A 17262-nucleotide genomic window follows, 5' to 3' on the forward strand; every position below is an offset into this window, starting at 1 on the left:
AGGGTGTGAAGTGAATCAAAGGATGAGACTAGACTGTTGACTCTTGAGGCCTCCCATGTGTGTTCTGTTCTGTTTTGTGATGTCGTGGTTGTGGGTATGCTCTGTTTCCCAACGCACAACAAAAGACAAAAACAAATAAAGCAAAAAACCCGAAAGTAGGAAGGCGCACAAATGGGTTATATTTTTATATAGAAAAATTAGTTGCATAATCTTATTATTTTTAGCATATAATGAGGTGAAATGAATTTGTTATTGAAACATAGTGGCAATGTTATTTGCTAGATGTATTGGTATCAATAAATTGGTAAACAAGTTGGTGCCTGTAACGTTATTATATATTCATTTGAAAACGTTAAAGCACTTTCCGTAATTTAATGAAATTGGTGTGTTTTTGGTAAAAACACAGCAATGTAAACCAGAATTTGCTCCAAACAAAAACCAAGAGAGGCCAAAAACAAAACACACCCATAATTAAGGTAAAGGAGGAGGTGGACATGTATTGTTTGTACACCATTAATTCAATTATTCATCTCCCTCCTCATTTTCTCTTCTCTCTTTTTACCATTAATCTTTGTGCACCACTGAATTCTAGGTTGCCGTGAATCTCTAGCGGGGTTCTTTGGTTGGGAAATTCAGAGCTTGATCTGCTGCATTTCATGGCCGTTCTTCTCTGAATTTCTGGGCTACCATCTCTAATCCCCTCAATGGAGGTAAACCCATCAATCTTTTATTTGGAATTTGATTAAAAGTTTTCATTATTTTCTTTGTGGCATTGAAATTTGATTGTTTTCATTTGTATTTTGGCTTTGATTTGATTATTTAAGATCATTTCTTCATATGGGTTATGTAAGAATATGCAAATGGACGAATGGATATAATGGATGTATGAATATGAATGATGATATTTATGCACTTGATGTAAGATGTTATGCTGTGTGAAGGAGTTTTGGTATGAAATTGGTTCTGAGTTAGAAGTAATGATTTTCCAAAATTTTCTCATGTTATTCATGTGAATTTGTTAGCCTTAGTCTTCGGCTGCAAGTCTGCTAAGGGCATCCGCAATGCTTAGAATTAATGTAATATTACATGAAATTGAACTAAAATGGTAAAATTTCACTTGCAATGGTGTGATTTAGTTCATTGCAATAGATGCAATTGCAATAGAAAGTGCTATGAGACCCACATGCCAATAAAAAATATAAAAAATACAGCAATTAATGTATTATGTTGTTAAGAGCATCCACAATGGTTGTTCAATAATTCAATGCAATAGTTCAATAAATTGATATTTTTTGACATCTATTAAATTGAACTGCAGATTATTATATTTTTTTAATTGCATTGAACTATTCAACAATCATTGTGGATGCTACAAAGAATAACCGGTAATCTGTGTCGAACCGAGTTAAAAAAAAACCTGTGTTGTCTACAAAAGTTAACTGAGGTTCGAAAACTGAACTGGGCCGAACCGATTGGTTGCTGCACCTATTCTATTCTTGGAATAGAACCGCCCGCACCCAACAAAAACCAGTTACGATTTCCTTCCAACGCTAGGGTTGGTTGTCCCCAGCATCTCTCTCCTGTACCGTCCACGCTCTCTCTCCTCTACCTCTCCGTCTTCTCATCTGTGTGTCTCTCTCCTCCCACCGTCCTATCTGTCCCTGTCTGTCTGTCTGTCTGTCTCTCTCTCTCTCCCCACGCTCGTCACGGTTCTGGTGGCTCTTGGGTCTTTCGTTGTCCGCGGCCTTCCACTAGAGAACACGACATTTGGCCTTCCACCGGAGAACACGAAATTTGGCCTCCACCGGAGAACACGATGCTTCTCTGAATTTCATGGTCGTTCTTCTCTGAATTTCTTGACCACCCATCTCCAATCCCCTTAAATGGAGGTAAACCCATCAATATTTTTTCATTTGGAATTTTATTAAAGTTTTGATTTTGTTTTCATGTAGGATTGAAATATGATGTTTTTCAAGTACGTTGTTGCTTTGATTTCAGTGTTCAGATTTATTTTTTCTTTTTCACCCGGGTTATGTAAGAATATGCAAAATCTGAATGATGATATTTATGTACTTGACTTAAAATGTTATACTGTGTGAAGGAGTTTTAATATGAAATTGGTTCCGAGTTAGAAATAATGGTAATTGCCATAGGAAGTTTTTCTGCTGGTGGGCACAAAGCTAAAAGCTTGCTTTAATTTACCTACTAAACTACCACGTGGATGTGTTAGAGTTTGTTTAATTTGTGAAATATCTACAGGCAATTTGTAATGTTTTTCCACTCTTTTGGAGTTACTTTGGTGCAAGACCTCCCAGAGCTGTTGTTAATCTCTGATACAGCTGTAAAAGATATAGTTTAGCTGTTTGAATTCTGCACCCTACATGAAACATTTGAAGGTTTCTGAAATATATATGAACCTTCACCTATCGGTTCAATTTCTTTGAAAAAAAAAAAAAAATCACTTTTCTATCAAAAAGAAAAAAAAGGGAAGTAAGAAAATAAGTGATTTTGATTTGTGATGTTGATAATACAGTTTGTGAGCTTCTCCAGTCTCAACGTCTAAGAGAATATAATTTATCATTTTAAGAAATGTTACTTTTTTAGATTTATCTCTTGAATGTGTTGTTTTCAACATATAGGAAAAAGAACTAGTGGAAGGCTAGAAAGGAGGTGGTTATAGTGGTGAGAGGAAATGATACCTAAAAAATTAACGGTGGATGTGGTTCCATATAGAGCTACACAGCATAAGCCTTGAGAGATCGTGTCACCAGCTTCAGATAGTTGGTTAAGGTTCACTGAGCTGGGGTTTATAATTTTGGCTACTCATGAGAATTTGTTAGCTTAAAGCATATCCAAGGGAAGAGGCAAAAGAGTGGGTAAACCTCATTTGCCTTGCCACATCAGCATTTTCATGTGCCAAGGGAAGAGGCAAATGGGTAGGCAAAATATACCTACTCTCCCCCAACAAGGCAATATTGCCTACTCCAAAGTGAAGAGGTATATTGGCCCCACTGCTTTTTATAATAAAATACCATCTCCACTCTCTCACCTATTTTCTATAAAATATAATAAAAAATGTAAAGATAAAAATAAATAAATATAATAATGATTTGTAGACTTGCATTGCCTAGTCCCTTTGAGTGACCAACTTTTTTCATGAGGCAAATGGGTAGGCAACATGCCACCTAGGTTGTCTTGTTATAGTACAATTTTGCCTATTTCATCTGCCTCTTCCCTTGGAGATGCTCTTAGCGTTCGGCTGTAAGTCTGTTAGTTAGGGGTGGGCACTGGACCAAAGAACCGATAAACCTAGTCAAAATAAAATTTTAAAAAACTCTGTTGACTAAAAAGGTCAACTAATTCTGATTGGTTTCTGCACCAGTTCTATACTCTTGAAATAGAACTGGCCACATTCCAATGGTAGGGTCTGTTTTTTCATTTTGAACATTTCTCTCAGCCTCTCTCTTTTGTACCTCTCCCTCTCCTCATCTGTCCACGTTCTCTCTCCTGTGCTTCTCCTTCTCATTTGCGTGTGTGTGTGTGTCTCTCTCTCTCTCTCTCTCTCTCTCTCTCTCACGTAAGTCACAGTGCCGATTGCACTTGGATCTTTCGTTGTCAGCGGCCTTCCACTGGAGAACACGGTGCTGGTGTCTTAGTCATGTTTGTACTTCTTATATGGTTTATTTATTGTTTAGTTGATATGAAAATGGAGTAGAGAAAGGGTTCAGGAAAGTTTGGTTATTGAAACATGGTTTATTTTTTGTTCGGTTGCTGAGAAAATAAAGGAAAAGTTTAGATTTAAATTCATTTTGTCGACTCAACTCTTCTTGAAGCCCAAAGAAACAAAAAATAATAATTGGACTCAGATTTTTTGTTCATAATCGAACTGAATCATATATATTTTTCGTTTTTGTTTTCAGTACTTATTTTACTTCTCATCAGTTTAGGACTGAGATTGGTCAACACTTTGAGAATGGATGCTTACTGTGTTTGGGGTTTAATTATGCTGCTTTTCATGAACCCGGTACTCTACTGGTCAATATTGATATTGTATTTTGTGTGTCAAAAGGTTCCAGATATGGAGGCAAAGAAGAGTGAAAGTCATATGATATCAGCTGCAGCATTTGTGGAAGGGGGAATACAAGAGGCTTGTGCTGAGGCCTGCAGCATATGCCTTGAGGAGTTTTGTGAAAGTGATCCTTCAGTGGTAACATATCAGAAGATACATTCCCCTTTTCCTGCTCATGCATGAGAATCTTACACATTTTCTTAATGTGTTTTATCTTATTATATAGATGTACCTTCAACTCCATTTTGTGCCTTGCCTTGCAGGTGACTACTTGCAAGCATGAGTTTCACCTCCACTGCATCCTTGAATGGTATTACCATTCTAAATTTCAAAATATTTAATCATTCTTTATTTTTCTGTTAAGTAATTATATTTATAATAAAAATCAATTATCATTTTAATTTTATTGAGTTGTAATTAATCTTTGATTTACACTTATTTACGCTAGTATGTTCCTGACCTCCATGGGAGGCTGGAGTTGTCCACCAAGCAGTAAAATTTGTTTTTAGGGCTTGTACCACAATTTGATTTATGGGTGCCACTGGCAATTGCACCACTCTTTATTAAAGGGGTCCAGTGACTTAGCTGATAAATTTAAAGTAGGACTTCTTGAAGATATTATTTTGGATTTCATCTGCTTATGAGAGATCCACTTAATTGTTTTTTTTTCCGTTCACTTTACATACTCTTTCTTGGTTTTATGAGAACATCCGTGTTTCAATCTTTTAGTTTTTCAGTACTCTATCTCTCCATCTCCCCAAACACGCATGTTGACACACTTTCTCCACAAGCGTTTACAAGGAATCCTTAGTTCATCAATAACTTTTTAAATTTGGAGTAAATTATCTGCACAGTTCTGTTCACTTTATAATATTATTTGGGAAAAGGTACAATGCTCTTAAAATCTAAACAAGGTTATACATATACATATAGGTGCCAGAGAAGCTCTCAGTGCCCCATGTGTTGGCAGGCCATTAGCTTGAAGGATTCTTGCAGGTTCGTTTTGCTGTTATTTAATTTTACATGTGTCGTAATTATTTACCTGGAGTTAACTCTGATGCATATATTGGCAGTCAAGAGTTACTTGAGGCAGTTGAACGGGAGAGGAGCTTTAGGAATACATCAAGAAATGCAACTATATTTCATCATCCCACCCTTGGCGATTTTGAATTTCAGCATGTCTAATATCTATCTTTCATCTCCTTTTTTTTTTTTCCTTTTCTGGGAATAGTTCTTGGGTTCTTTAAAACATTGCAAGGCCTTGATCAAATGTTGACTCTCCAAAAAAAAAGAAAAAAAGAAAAGGCATTGAAGAAATTAAAACTATTAATTTAAAGATTTTGCAATCATGTTATTTAATGTGTTTATGCAATGCAATGCAGTTACCTGGGGGTACTAACAATGCTGAACTTGAAGAGCGTATAATCCAGCACTTGGCAGCTGCTGCTTCCATGGGAAGGGCCCACCACAATGGTAGAAGGGAAGGCCAGAGGAGCCGGTCATCTGCTCGTGGTCATCCACACTTCTCGGTGTTTTCTACTCATCCTAGTGCATCTCCTCTTGGTCCTGTTTCTGCCCCAGGAGGGGACAGTGAACCTGCCGAAATAACTGTAGCAAGTCCGTCTACCCCACTTACATCAGATGGGGATGAATCATCACGAAGGAGTGCACATTTTCCTTCTGTTCAGACTGATGGAATTTCGCCCTCAGCATCTGGGTCTGTACGCATGCACAGAAATCGTCAAGGACTTTCCTCCAGTCACTGGTAGTAATCATTGTCTTATGTTGCATTTGTGTGATTGTGCAGATCAGTTTTGTGGTATGCACTGGTGTGCTAGGTATTTTTATGACAATTAGTATCTTTTTGTAGGAACTCTACTAGTCAATCCTCTCCATTGAATCAGGACCGAGCAGGACCATCAGACCTTCAGTCCATTTCCGAGTCTCTGAAATCTAAGTTTAATTCCATGTCAATGAGGTATGATACATGATGTAACCACTCTTCTATTTTGGACATCATATGACTAGCTTAATCGGTGTGCATCTGTGCGTACCTATAGATTTGCTCTTTTACCATTTTCAATTGCTGTAAAGGTACAAGGAGTCGTTTTCGAGGAGTACAAGAGGATGGAAGGAGAGGCTGTTCTCACGTAGCACTTCTATGTCAGAACTCAGTTCTGAAGTTCGTAGAGAGGTCAATGCTGGAATCGCCACTGTATCACGTATGATGGAACGCCTTGAGACCAAAGATATTGGTAGAGCCCCCGAGGCTTCTGTAGCAAATCATACGGCAGATGGTTCTGCTGCAGATCAGAGCAACAACCCAAACAGTTTAGAGATTCATGGAGAAAACCGTTTGAGCGACAACAATAGGCCTGGTACTACTTGTCCCGCAGGTTCTGCTTCAAATTGATCTGTTATTAATTGTTTCAGCAATGCATCTGTCGTCAGCATTTCATAATTTAAGGTGAGTAGGGATGTTGATTTCAATTTTTATTATTCTGGTATCAAAGTAAACCACTCCAACTTTTCATGGGACCTTAAATCAATGAAGTGGTATTTAGTGTTTGAAATTTCAAATCTTTTTGCTTTATGTACTTTTGCACCTTTTCAGGTTGATCCACGTTAGCCATTTCACAGGACATGGCATGCTGAGGATGAGATGCTTTGCGCTTCAGGCCGGAGTTTTAAGTATTCGGGTATGTGAAATTATCGTGATTGTGGTCTGAATTCAAATAAAGAAGAGGTCTTGACAGAAGAGCTTCCATCTGGACAGACATTTATAAATGGGTATATTTATGTGAATATGTTTATATGTAACCTTTAACATGTCTGGATGCTCTTGTAATGGCATTGATTTATTATGGATATACTGAGGAAAAATGTTATGGAAGCCTTTCTGAGTATACTTCCCCGTGGATGTCAATCGGGCCCTGAAATTTCAGTTCACATTCGTACAGGACCAGCTCTTTGCCATTGAACATTTAGGATAAACTTAACAAAAAATTATCTGAGATTTTTTGCACTCCCTCTCTAAATAAAATTAAAATCTACACAACCCTTTGGTAAGGTATGAAAATGCTTTTTATGTTCTCTTGTTAAATTGTGAATCTGGCAACTACTCAACTTGATCAATGGTTTAGATTTATCGTTTAGCAGCATAAGTCTGGTAAGAGACCATTTCTCTGAAGATGCATCTGTAAATTTCTCCGACCGACAAAAAAAAAAGTGTAAATTTCAGCATTAGATTTTTCTTACTCATGTCTCACATTAGTTCCTAACCTCCCTGTCCTGGGCTTTAAGAAGCTGCGAGTGGTCTAGAGCTATACAACATATCCCAGATGATACACATCTCTCCTCTTAAGAGATTTAAATTTGAATTCTCAAATATGGAACAAAAGGGCTTTTTGGCTTTGCTTCAGTGTGTCCTAGTTTCCCTTTGGAAATGCCATATGTTTCTTTTTAGTGAAATATTTCATTTCATGAAGAGATAATAAGCACAACGGAGCTTTATACAAGTGATATTGAGAAGGGGAAGTTTGAACACAAGATCTTAGGTGCGTGAAGAAAATATCAAAACATGTTACGCGCAGACGACATCTAAAAGCTGAGACCAAGAATCAAGAGTAGTGATGTGGTTAGTCGTCCACACGAGTATGAGTGATTCTTGATCGATAATGCTTTCAGGTTGCTCATGTGCCCGCGAGCGACTGAAACTAATTCCAATCTGGAATGGAAGCCATGAAATCTGTTGGTTTTTTTTTTTTTTTTGGAGGAGGGGGTTGGTAAACTGATGCAATTTGACCCATTGGGCTAATTACTTAATTCACCAAACACAACACAATAAAACAGTTTCAATGTCCCATTCCTACACCATACTCAGACAATGTCAAATGGAAATCACACACACTGTTTCTTCTTCATTTTCTTATTAAAACGATTATTCGGACTAAAAAATTTCATTTTCATTCTTCATTCTTCATTTCTCAGTTTTCCTTATCATTAAAAAGGCACAATGGTCACTTTTTCACATGGAAATTTAGATGAAAACTTATTCCTAAAGTAAAGAGGAGGGATATAACCCTAATGACAACTCCACTGTCCCCTTCTTTTTGCTAAATCTTTAAGCCTCGTAAATATTTTTATTTTACTTTATCTCCAAAATACTAAATTAATTATATATAAAAAAAAACACACATCAAAAGTTGGTGTATCGTTTTCCAACTGTGTGTTGAACAATAATTGGTAAATATAAAGAGTGATGTTCTAGAAAAGCAGGAAAAAGTCGGGCATACATGCAATAATTAACCAAATAGTAAGCTTGTTCGATCACTTTCATGCTTCAAAAAGGTTGAAGGTTCTTTTCTAATTCCATTTGTCTTGTCTCTTCATAATTTGCAAAATTCAATCGCAGCTATTAATTTCGTATATTTAATTCGAAATTATTACAATTTACCGATTAATTTCTTCATCTTTTTTTCAATGAGAACTTTTGACAAAATGAAAGTTCCTATCACAGTTGTTCTTATTTGCTGATCACGTGATCGATTATTAAAATAACATCATATACACTTGTCAAATATATACAACATAATATTGTCCGAATGTCATTTAACCTAACCACCTTTCACATTATTTTTACCAAAATAATAAAAATCTTTTTGTTTTGGTTTTTACTTTTTTACCAATTAAGTTTCTAAAGTTCACGAGAGATTATCACAACAAGTAGTTAAAAATTAAATTCCAACTAATTTGAGCACACCGAAAAATGAGAAACCCTAAATAGATACTATATGCTATGTGTGTTGTGCTGTATTGGGTTTATGTGGACACTGGAATTTTTGGAGAGCTGAGGCTGACAAGCAATCTGCCAGTGGACAAAACGTCGCCGTCCGGGAATTTAATAAGGAGGGAAAGTGAGCTCACGCGTTGCATTCGCGCTTTAGGGGTGACGTAAGGGGGTTGGGGTTTTGTAGCTTAGCGTAGAACTGAGGCCATTGTATGTGATTTTGTTCTTTGTTCGTAGGAAAGGGCAAAAAAAAAAAAAAAGAAAGACACCGACAGCTTGCCATGAAGCCTTTTGAGCCTTTTGAGCTAAAACAGCTGCCCCTTCGGCTTCACCTTTTGCACCAACTCACATGCACTTGACTCCAAACTTATACGGTACGAACTCTTTCTGGATTAAACAAAGAAATACAAAATAAACTAATTCAGCACTTAAATTGAAAGAGTCTTTAATTACCCCTCAAACAACCCTTACCCAAAACATTAAAAATGAGAGCGACAGAAATTATTATATGATACTAGAATATGATCACATAACAAGAAATTAATGAATACAGTTTTGTGTGTGGAGAAAAACTTCATGATATAAGGAAAACTTTTATTTAATTAAGCAAATATGTGTAGGGTATACATTTATTAGATTGTAAGTCAGGTACAATAACTGATATATAAACATTTAAATTGTAAATGACTCCTAAATTGGTTGGCATTTTCACCGACTTCTAGACAATTTTTCAACACGAAGCCTCGATGCTGTTTTGCCACATACAATAATGATTAATCTCTGTATCATATCATATAGAGAAAAAAAGAAGAAGATATTTTTGTTCTTGTATTTAAATATTTTTTATTTTTTATTTATTTTTCTCAAGGGTAAAATGATTACAAATTGTTGTTTTATTAGAAAATGAGTAAGAAGAAAAGAAAAACCTAAACATGAAAATTTGAAGTCAAATGCAATGCAACGTGATTAAAAGATATATGGAGAAACAAAAGAGTTTATTTCTTAAAGTTGCCACGCAAGCAAACAGGGCATAGCTATAAATGCATCAACCGACACAGTGAAAACTAAAATCCCAAAGAAAAAAAACAATAGCCCGCCAAATGGCTCCACTATTTTGACAACTACCCTACATCTTCCCCAACATTTTCTATAAATAACATTAATTCCATCAAAAGACAACAAAAACAAAACAAAAAAAGAAAAGAAGAAAAGTGCATTTTCTGTAACATAATAAAAATGGCGCGGCTTCAGCTTCAGGCTCAGTTTCACAGAAGAAGAAGAAGAAGAAGTATCTGAAGCCAAGCCTAACCCTAAGCTTAAGCCTACCACTCTCTCTGTAAGCAGGTGGCGAGTAGAGAGAGAGAGAGAGAGGACGTCGCCGTGTGGTCCCCATCTCCAGCCTGTCGCAAAATTAACTCGTCTCTCACTCACCTTTTTCTAAGCCTTTAATCCAACACAACTCTCTCCCAACCCTCTCTTCTTCTTCTTCTTGTGTCTCCGCATTCTTCCTCTCTGCATTTGCTTCCACCACCTCAAAACCCCACTTCGCCAGAAAACAAGTAAAAACGCAGCCCAAAGCTGAACTGAGCACCATGGATTCTCAGATCTATGGTCGCTCCATCTTCTTCCTCATCGTCTTCGCCATTGCTTCTCTCCCTACTTCCACGCTCGCCGCATTGCCCAACAACCCACAACCCAAATCTCACTCTCCAACAACATCATCATCCTTTACGAAAGCGGCGGCAGCCACAACGACAGCACAGATCAACTCCAATTCCGTCCTCGTCGCCCTCCTCGACTCGCATTACACTGAGCTCGCTGAGCTCGTCGAGAAGGCCCTCCTACTCCAGACCCTCGAGGAGGCCGTGGGCAACCACAACATCACCATCTTCGCCCCGAAAAATGAGGCTCTCGAGCGCCAGCTGGACCCCGAATTCAAGCGCTTCCTGCTCGAACCCGGCAACCTCAAGTCCCTCCAAACCCTCCTCATGTTCCACATTATCCCCAACCGCATCGGCTCCACCCAGTGGCCTCATCCCGGGTCAGGTCGCCATCACCAGACCCTCTGCAGCAGCCACGAGCGCCTCCACCTGGCCACTCATAAAAACAACAGCCGCAAATCGGTCAATTCCGCCCAGATCATCCGACCCGACGACGTTACCCGACCCGACGGTGTCATCCACGGCATCGAGCGCCTCCTGATCCCGCGCTCCGTCGAGGACGACTTCAACCGGAGGCGGAATCTTCGCACCATATCCGCCATTCTACCCGAGGGAGCACCCGAGGTCGACCCGAGAACCCACCGCCTGAAAAAACCAGCAGCTCCGGTTCCAGCCGGGGCTCCGCCAGTTCTACCCGTTTACGACGCTCTAGCTCCCGGCCCGTCTCTAGCTCCAGCTCCTGCTCCTGGTCCTGGCGGGCCCCACCACCACTTCGACGGCGAGAGCCAGGTGAAGGACTTCATCCACACTCTGCTGCACTACGGGGGGTACAACGAGATGGCCGATATTCTGGTCAATTTGACTTCGCTAGCGACCGAGATGGGCCGATTAGTTTCGGAGGGCTACGTGTTGACGGTGCTTGCTCCGAACGACGAGGCCATGGCCAAGCTGACGACCGACCAGTTGAGCGAACCGGGGGCGCCGGAGCAGATTGTGTACTACCACATCATACCCGAGTATCAGACGGAGGAGAGCATGTATAACTCAGTAAGAAGATTCGGGAAGGTCCGGTACGATACGCTGAGGCTGCCGCATAAGGTGGTGGCGCAGGAGGCCGATGGGTCGGTGAAATTCGGTCAGGGCGATGTTTCGGCGTACTTGTTTGACCCCGATATTTATACGGACGGGAGGATTTCGGTGCAGGGGATTGATGGGGTTCTGTTTCCGTTTGAGGAGGAGGAGGTCAAGGCCGAGAAGAAAACGGCCCCTGTTGTTAAGGTTGCTGCTAAGCCCAGGAGAGGTATGTTCATTTATTTTTATTTTATTTAATTTTATTTATCTTTCTCTGCATTACTATTTTGTTCTTGTTTTTGACTAATTGCTTGAATTTGATGTTTTTTATTTCATGTGCTTACTAATTTTGAGTGATTAACTGTTGATTGATGTTCATGGTGGAGACTGGAGTGGGTTGAATTTTGAGTATCCGTTTACAAATTGGGCATTGTAAAAATGGTTCAATTATGTTATGCTAAATGCTACAAACCCTGCACTCAAGGTTATGTGTTCGGGGAAGTTTACCCCTTTTCAGTTAGTTTCTTAACCCTCTGCCCTTTTTCCCTCCCTATATAGCAGCTAAGAACCCTATGTCAGATCACACTCCCATCCGCCATTGTTGATATTCTGGTTTTCGAAAGTTTTAGTCGACCTCCCATAATCCAGGAGAGTTTTTGTGTTGTTTTTTTCGGGGTAATTGATTGAATTGGTGTTTGTTATCTGTTATGCTGATATTGATTGATAGAGTAATTAGGATTGTAAATGTCTGAACACTCATGAATGCATGTTCTGAGATGCTAAAATTTGGACTGACAGGTAAATGGGTTAATTAGGCTGGTGAAAATGCATTTATTTTTAGGTTAGATTAGGATTGATGTTCATGGTGGAGTGGGTTAAGTTCACAAATGGGCTGGGATTGATTAGGGCATTAGAAAATGGGAAATTTATGCCCACTGTCACAAATGATTAGGATGATGATGTGATCATTGATTGATTATTTGGGGTTTATATGAGTTGTCACTAAGTTGTAGGCATAGGCATATCCTAGAAAGAGAGCCAACTACCCTAAGTTTCTAGCATTGAGAATTTTGAACAGTCGATTATCGTGAGACCTACATCAATCAGCGGTTATTAGTCACCTATATATAATATAAATACATACAGACAACACGAAATACGGTATTTATAAGAGCCAGAAATGAGTCGTGACTGAAAATATTTACCCGTGCATTTGAGGTTCTAAGTTCGGCATAAGAGCATATTAATATTTTCCTAGGGTTGTATTTAGGAGGAGGGTTTGTATTTGGGAATGGTGTTCGGCTGCAAAGTGTCGGTGCAAAGCGAAATTGATGTCACGGATTTTGTTATCAGGAGAAAGTAAAGAGGGTCCCAGTGCCCCTCAGAAACCATAGGTAGTGTGATTCCAAATCATATGAAAAATGTAATGGGTCTTAATCCATGTGACACCACTCTGAGATGCCAAGCAATCAAGCCTGGCTTTGCCCAGCTGTGATCTATATGTTATTATGACCCACCAAAAATTTGATGCCACCAAACACAGCCTGTCCCTAATTAATTCCATGCTCCTAATTTAAAAGTCAGCTGGCCTCCTCACTAGCTGACCTTCATTATTCTTTTCTTTTTTCTTTTAAAAATAAATAAATTGTTTTTTATATTATTTTTTATTGAAATTTTATGCTTGCCCAAGTTGTTCCTTTTTTTATATTATTTTATGTGCATGTGATGTATAGACATATGGCTTGTTCTGCAGTTGACTAATTGCTTTTTCTCATTCACCTAATTGTGCTTAGCAGGAAAGTTGATGGAAGTAGCGTGTAGAATGCTTGGAGCTTTTGGACATGATTCTCACTTCTCTACTTGTCAATGAAGAAAATGCTCTCTCTCTCTCTCCCCCACAAAATGAAACCCAAAAAAAAAAAAAAAAGGAAAAAAAAAGAGGAAAAAAAATTATTTTCACTGTAAACAGTTATTGATAATGGTAAATACAGTTCCCTTCTCTACGTTCATTGTAATTTGTTTCAAACGCGTTTGTTTTTGGGTAAACAGAGTTTTGTTTAAATCATATATATGCAGTGTTAGGATCACGAGTCTCTGCATTTATATCATAATGAATGAATGAATGTATAAACAGAGGGAGCCTTTGGTTTGCAGGATTTCTTTTGATTCAACGAAAAGAATCTTCCACCCTCTTGATTTGTTATCAGAACTGTAATTAGCACTACATATTCATTTTTTTAATAATTATTTTTTTTATGCTTTGGTTTGCCCTTTCTTCTGTGACATTGCTTGTGAATCAAATTTCAACATGATGTTTGCTTGCGGTGTAACCAAGCAAAATTCTCGTGCCCTTTTGGGATCGCCACGTGTCACCGTGCGAATTGGTCGAAAACTAGGCTGAGTAGAAAATAGGCATGAAAGGCATACAAAAAGAATTTGACTTATAATAATTTGAACTTGTGTTATAAGGAAAGCAACAACCTAGCTGTTTTAGGTTAGGTTATGTTTTCTGCTTTCTTTTTGGGATATGAAGGACTTTCAGAGCAATTAATGAACAAGACATGATAATAATGAAAGTATTATTGTGCAATTAAGTAACCAAGCAAGTGATAATTGAGTTGCTGAAATGGATTAATCACTGAGACATGATAATGACATAGGAGCAAACCTAGAGCATTAGTAGAAAAAACTGCCCTCTGGATTCATCCTGGTTCCTAATTTGGTATTCTTCCAAAATCATGTCATGAGATTTTTTTTCCAATCTAACTCCTTGAGTGGAATTCTTACTCAACCCTTACCATTCAAACTCAAATGCAGAATTCTTGAAGTGCAATAAAATCACATCTACAATTATTTTTGTTGCCCAAATTCTTGAAAGCAAAAATAAAGAAATAAAGCTTCTGTTATATGAATGGAGACCTCAACTTGCTTTGGCATTAATTCAGAAATATAAAATAGTTGAGATTGAGTTGGTAGTTGCAGGAGGATTCAATATAGACACAACAAGTTGGTTGGTGGTCTTTCCTGCTATGATTAGTTGGTATTCATTTGTCACTCTGCAATAAAATTAGAAAGAAAAAACAACAGATTGTGGTCAATTATTGGTTGTTGTTTAATTAAATAATAAAAAGAAAACCCTTCTTCCTGCATGCTCATATATTAATTATAATCATAACAATCTTCTTTTTGTTTCTTCTAATCAAGCTTAAGGGACATAAAAACTGATTATGAAAAAAAATGATTATAAAAAAGGAATAATTAGCCACCCTCACAGAGCCTTAAGTGTAGCAAGATCCTTTGGAAGTGGAGTGATCACTGATTAGAACCCACGTGGAACATGTATTTTTGCCTTTTATTTTTAAAAAATAAAGCAAAGTTTTATATACCATTCAACTCGTGCCCACGAAGAAAGAAACCCAAAAAAAAAAAAAAAGAATTGAAAAGGTGGAAGCTTAAAGTCTACCTAAATAAAGATAAAGAAACCCAAAATTTTACTAGTGTTAAGTTATTTTCAGTGTAATAAAAATGGGCTTTGCACCCATAAATTCAACCTTTTTAGCATCATTGATCGGTGACAGTTACCAACTGATATTGTTTAAGACTATGGGCTAGTAGGACCCTTTCAAAGCTAGGCGCCATTTTTGTTTTCTTTCTTTGGGGAATTAATTAAGAGACCATATTTTCATTGAAATGGAAATCTTTTTTTGTTGTTCTTTTTCATGCTATATATTTGATGAAGAATATTTTCTGTACTTTTTCTTTCTCTGCCTTATTATTCTTATTATTTATGTCTTATTATTCTTATTATTTATGTGTAATGCTATATGATAATTGAGATCGTTCATTTTGAGATCATTGTTTACAAATTATGTGTAAAAAATGAATATTTTCTATACTCTCTCTCTCTCTCTCTCTCTCTCTCTCTCTCTCTCTCTCTCTCTCTCTCTCTATATATATATATATATATATATTATTCTTTCTTATTTTCATGCCTAATGCTGTATGATAATTGAGATCCTTCATTTTGACATCATCATTTTCTGTACTTTTTCTCTCTCTGCCTTATTATTCTTATTCTTTATGCGTAACGCTGTATGATAATTGAGATAGTTCATTTCGAGATCATTATTTACAAATTATGTGTAAAAATGAATATTTTCTATACTTTTCTCTCTCTCTCTCTCTCTCTCTCTCTCTCTCTCTCTCTCTCTATATATATATATATATATATTATTCTTTCTTATTTTTATGAGTAATGCTGTATGATAATTGAGATCATTCATTTTGACAACATCATTTATAAATTTATGTGTAAAAGATCAACTAAAGCATCGTTTAGCTATTCGATTAAAAATGTTATGATTCAATATCTACTAAAATACAGAGTCCATTTACCTATTTGAAGAGTTAGATAACTAAACAATTTTTGAATTTAGTTGATTTTTTTGCAAAAATAATTTTTAAAGAAATTTAGAAGATAGACGGTTCTTATTATCAAACTACATAAAATTATGAGAACGAAAAAAAGAAAAAGAAAATAGAAGTACAAAGAAGAAAGTTTCTCATACATACTTAATTATTAATTAATAAAGCAGTCAAAGCTAGGAGAAGATGGACTGGGGCTAAAATTATGTGCTTGGTAAGTAGGACCCTTTGGCAACAGTGAAAGCTGGAGATAGCCCTGGCTGAAAGCTTAAAAGTTGAAACGTCTTGTTCTGACCAAAGGCTTTGGTTATAATGCAACATAAAACAGACTAACATAGCTTTTAGTGCAACGTGTGTGTTAAAACTTGAAAAGGGTCAAAGAATTTATAAAGGGTTAAGGGTTGATGTTACAGATTGAGACCTTATTGGAAGCTTAAGCTTTATTCGTTTTTTTTTTTAAATAAAAAAATTCTCATGGGCTTCATAATGTTTATGCTTGCCGTGGTGATGCATCAAATTCAAGTGTTTGTGCTTGAAATTATGAAGACCCAATTACCACTCTTAAAAACCGGACGATGTGTGAAGTTCAGCACTGTAATGTAGAAAAACTGAACTTTATTAAACATGTGAGATGCGACCATAGCTTCATTTTTTTCAACACGAAAATGTGTATTTCACTAGTTTTGACCTCAAACGTGTGTTCCTGTGGTCAAAGAAGAAGAAAACATGTACATTATCTGAGATAAGTTTCAATTACAAGCCCTGTTTTCATGGGGCAGGTTTTGGACAAAACTTACATTTCTGTCACAAACCAGGCACCATGCATTCTCACTGGCACTTAAATTCCCAGATCTTTTTTTGTTTTGTTTTTTTTGTCAGAATAAAATTCCCAAGATCTTTTCTCAAAACTTGACAAGCTGTGCCAGCAGTGGGAACGAGGAATCTTCTTTTATCCAGGTCTGCTTTGTTTGGGGTCAAAGCAACGCTTATTCCTTAACCACTGGTTTGGCATATATAAGTATCAAGAATCGTGAAGAAAATATTCTAATTGGCAACTACATGGAACATGTTGTGGGAAAAACCCTAATGTAAAATGTGGCAATTTAGAGTTTTTATTACTGAAAAAATCTAAAGATGTACATTTAATTTGTTGACCCTTTTTAAAGGGATCTGGTAGTTTTAAACATTTGGGGTCAATTAGATTTGTCAAATCCTATTGGTTACAATGACGCAAGAACGCTAGATAA

The 17262-nt window shown here is 37.2% G+C and overlaps 2 protein-coding genes across 5 annotated transcripts; both read left to right on the forward strand.

The window, feature by feature from the left end:
• The first annotated feature begins 543 nt into the window (after window positions 1-543).
• Window positions 544-6981, forward strand: LOC117635141 (E3 ubiquitin-protein ligase RHF2A-like). 3 transcript variants are annotated; one of them, XM_034369484.1, is made up of 9 exons: window positions 544-710; window positions 4070-4207; window positions 4333-4379; window positions 5003-5065; window positions 5143-5248; window positions 5452-5834; window positions 5940-6047; window positions 6164-6536; window positions 6684-6981. In XM_034369484.1, the coding sequence occupies exons 1-8, from the start codon at window positions 705-707 to the stop codon at window positions 6480-6482; spliced, it is 1170 nt and encodes a 389-aa protein (XP_034225375.1). In that variant the 5' UTR covers window positions 544-704; the 3' UTR covers window positions 6483-6536; window positions 6684-6981. The 3 variants fall into 3 exon arrangements, with proteins under 3 accessions (XP_034225375.1, XP_034225374.1, XP_034225376.1); XM_034369483.1 differs by lacking the exon at window positions 544-710 and adding an exon at window positions 1462-1889; XM_034369485.1 differs by lacking the exon at window positions 544-710 and adding an exon at window positions 3640-3660.
• Window positions 6982-10152: 3171 nt separating this feature from the next.
• Window positions 10153-13796, forward strand: LOC117634073 (fasciclin-like arabinogalactan protein 17). 2 transcript variants are annotated; one of them, XM_034367983.1, is made up of 2 exons: window positions 10153-11819; window positions 13384-13796. In XM_034367983.1, exons 1-2 carry the CDS (start codon window positions 10451-10453, stop codon window positions 13458-13460), a joined length of 1446 nt encoding a protein of 481 aa, XP_034223874.1. In that variant the 5' UTR covers window positions 10153-10450; the 3' UTR covers window positions 13461-13796. The 2 variants fall into 2 exon arrangements, with proteins under 2 accessions (XP_034223874.1, XP_034223875.1); XM_034367984.1 differs by having other exon boundaries at window positions 13387-13796.
• The last annotated feature ends 3466 nt before the right edge of the window (window positions 13797-17262 follow it).

Source organism: Prunus dulcis, chromosome 7 (genome assembly GCF_902201215.1).
Source record: "Prunus dulcis chromosome 7, ALMONDv2, whole genome shotgun sequence".
Classification (NCBI taxonomy): domain Eukaryota; kingdom Viridiplantae; phylum Streptophyta; class Magnoliopsida; order Rosales; family Rosaceae; genus Prunus; species Prunus dulcis.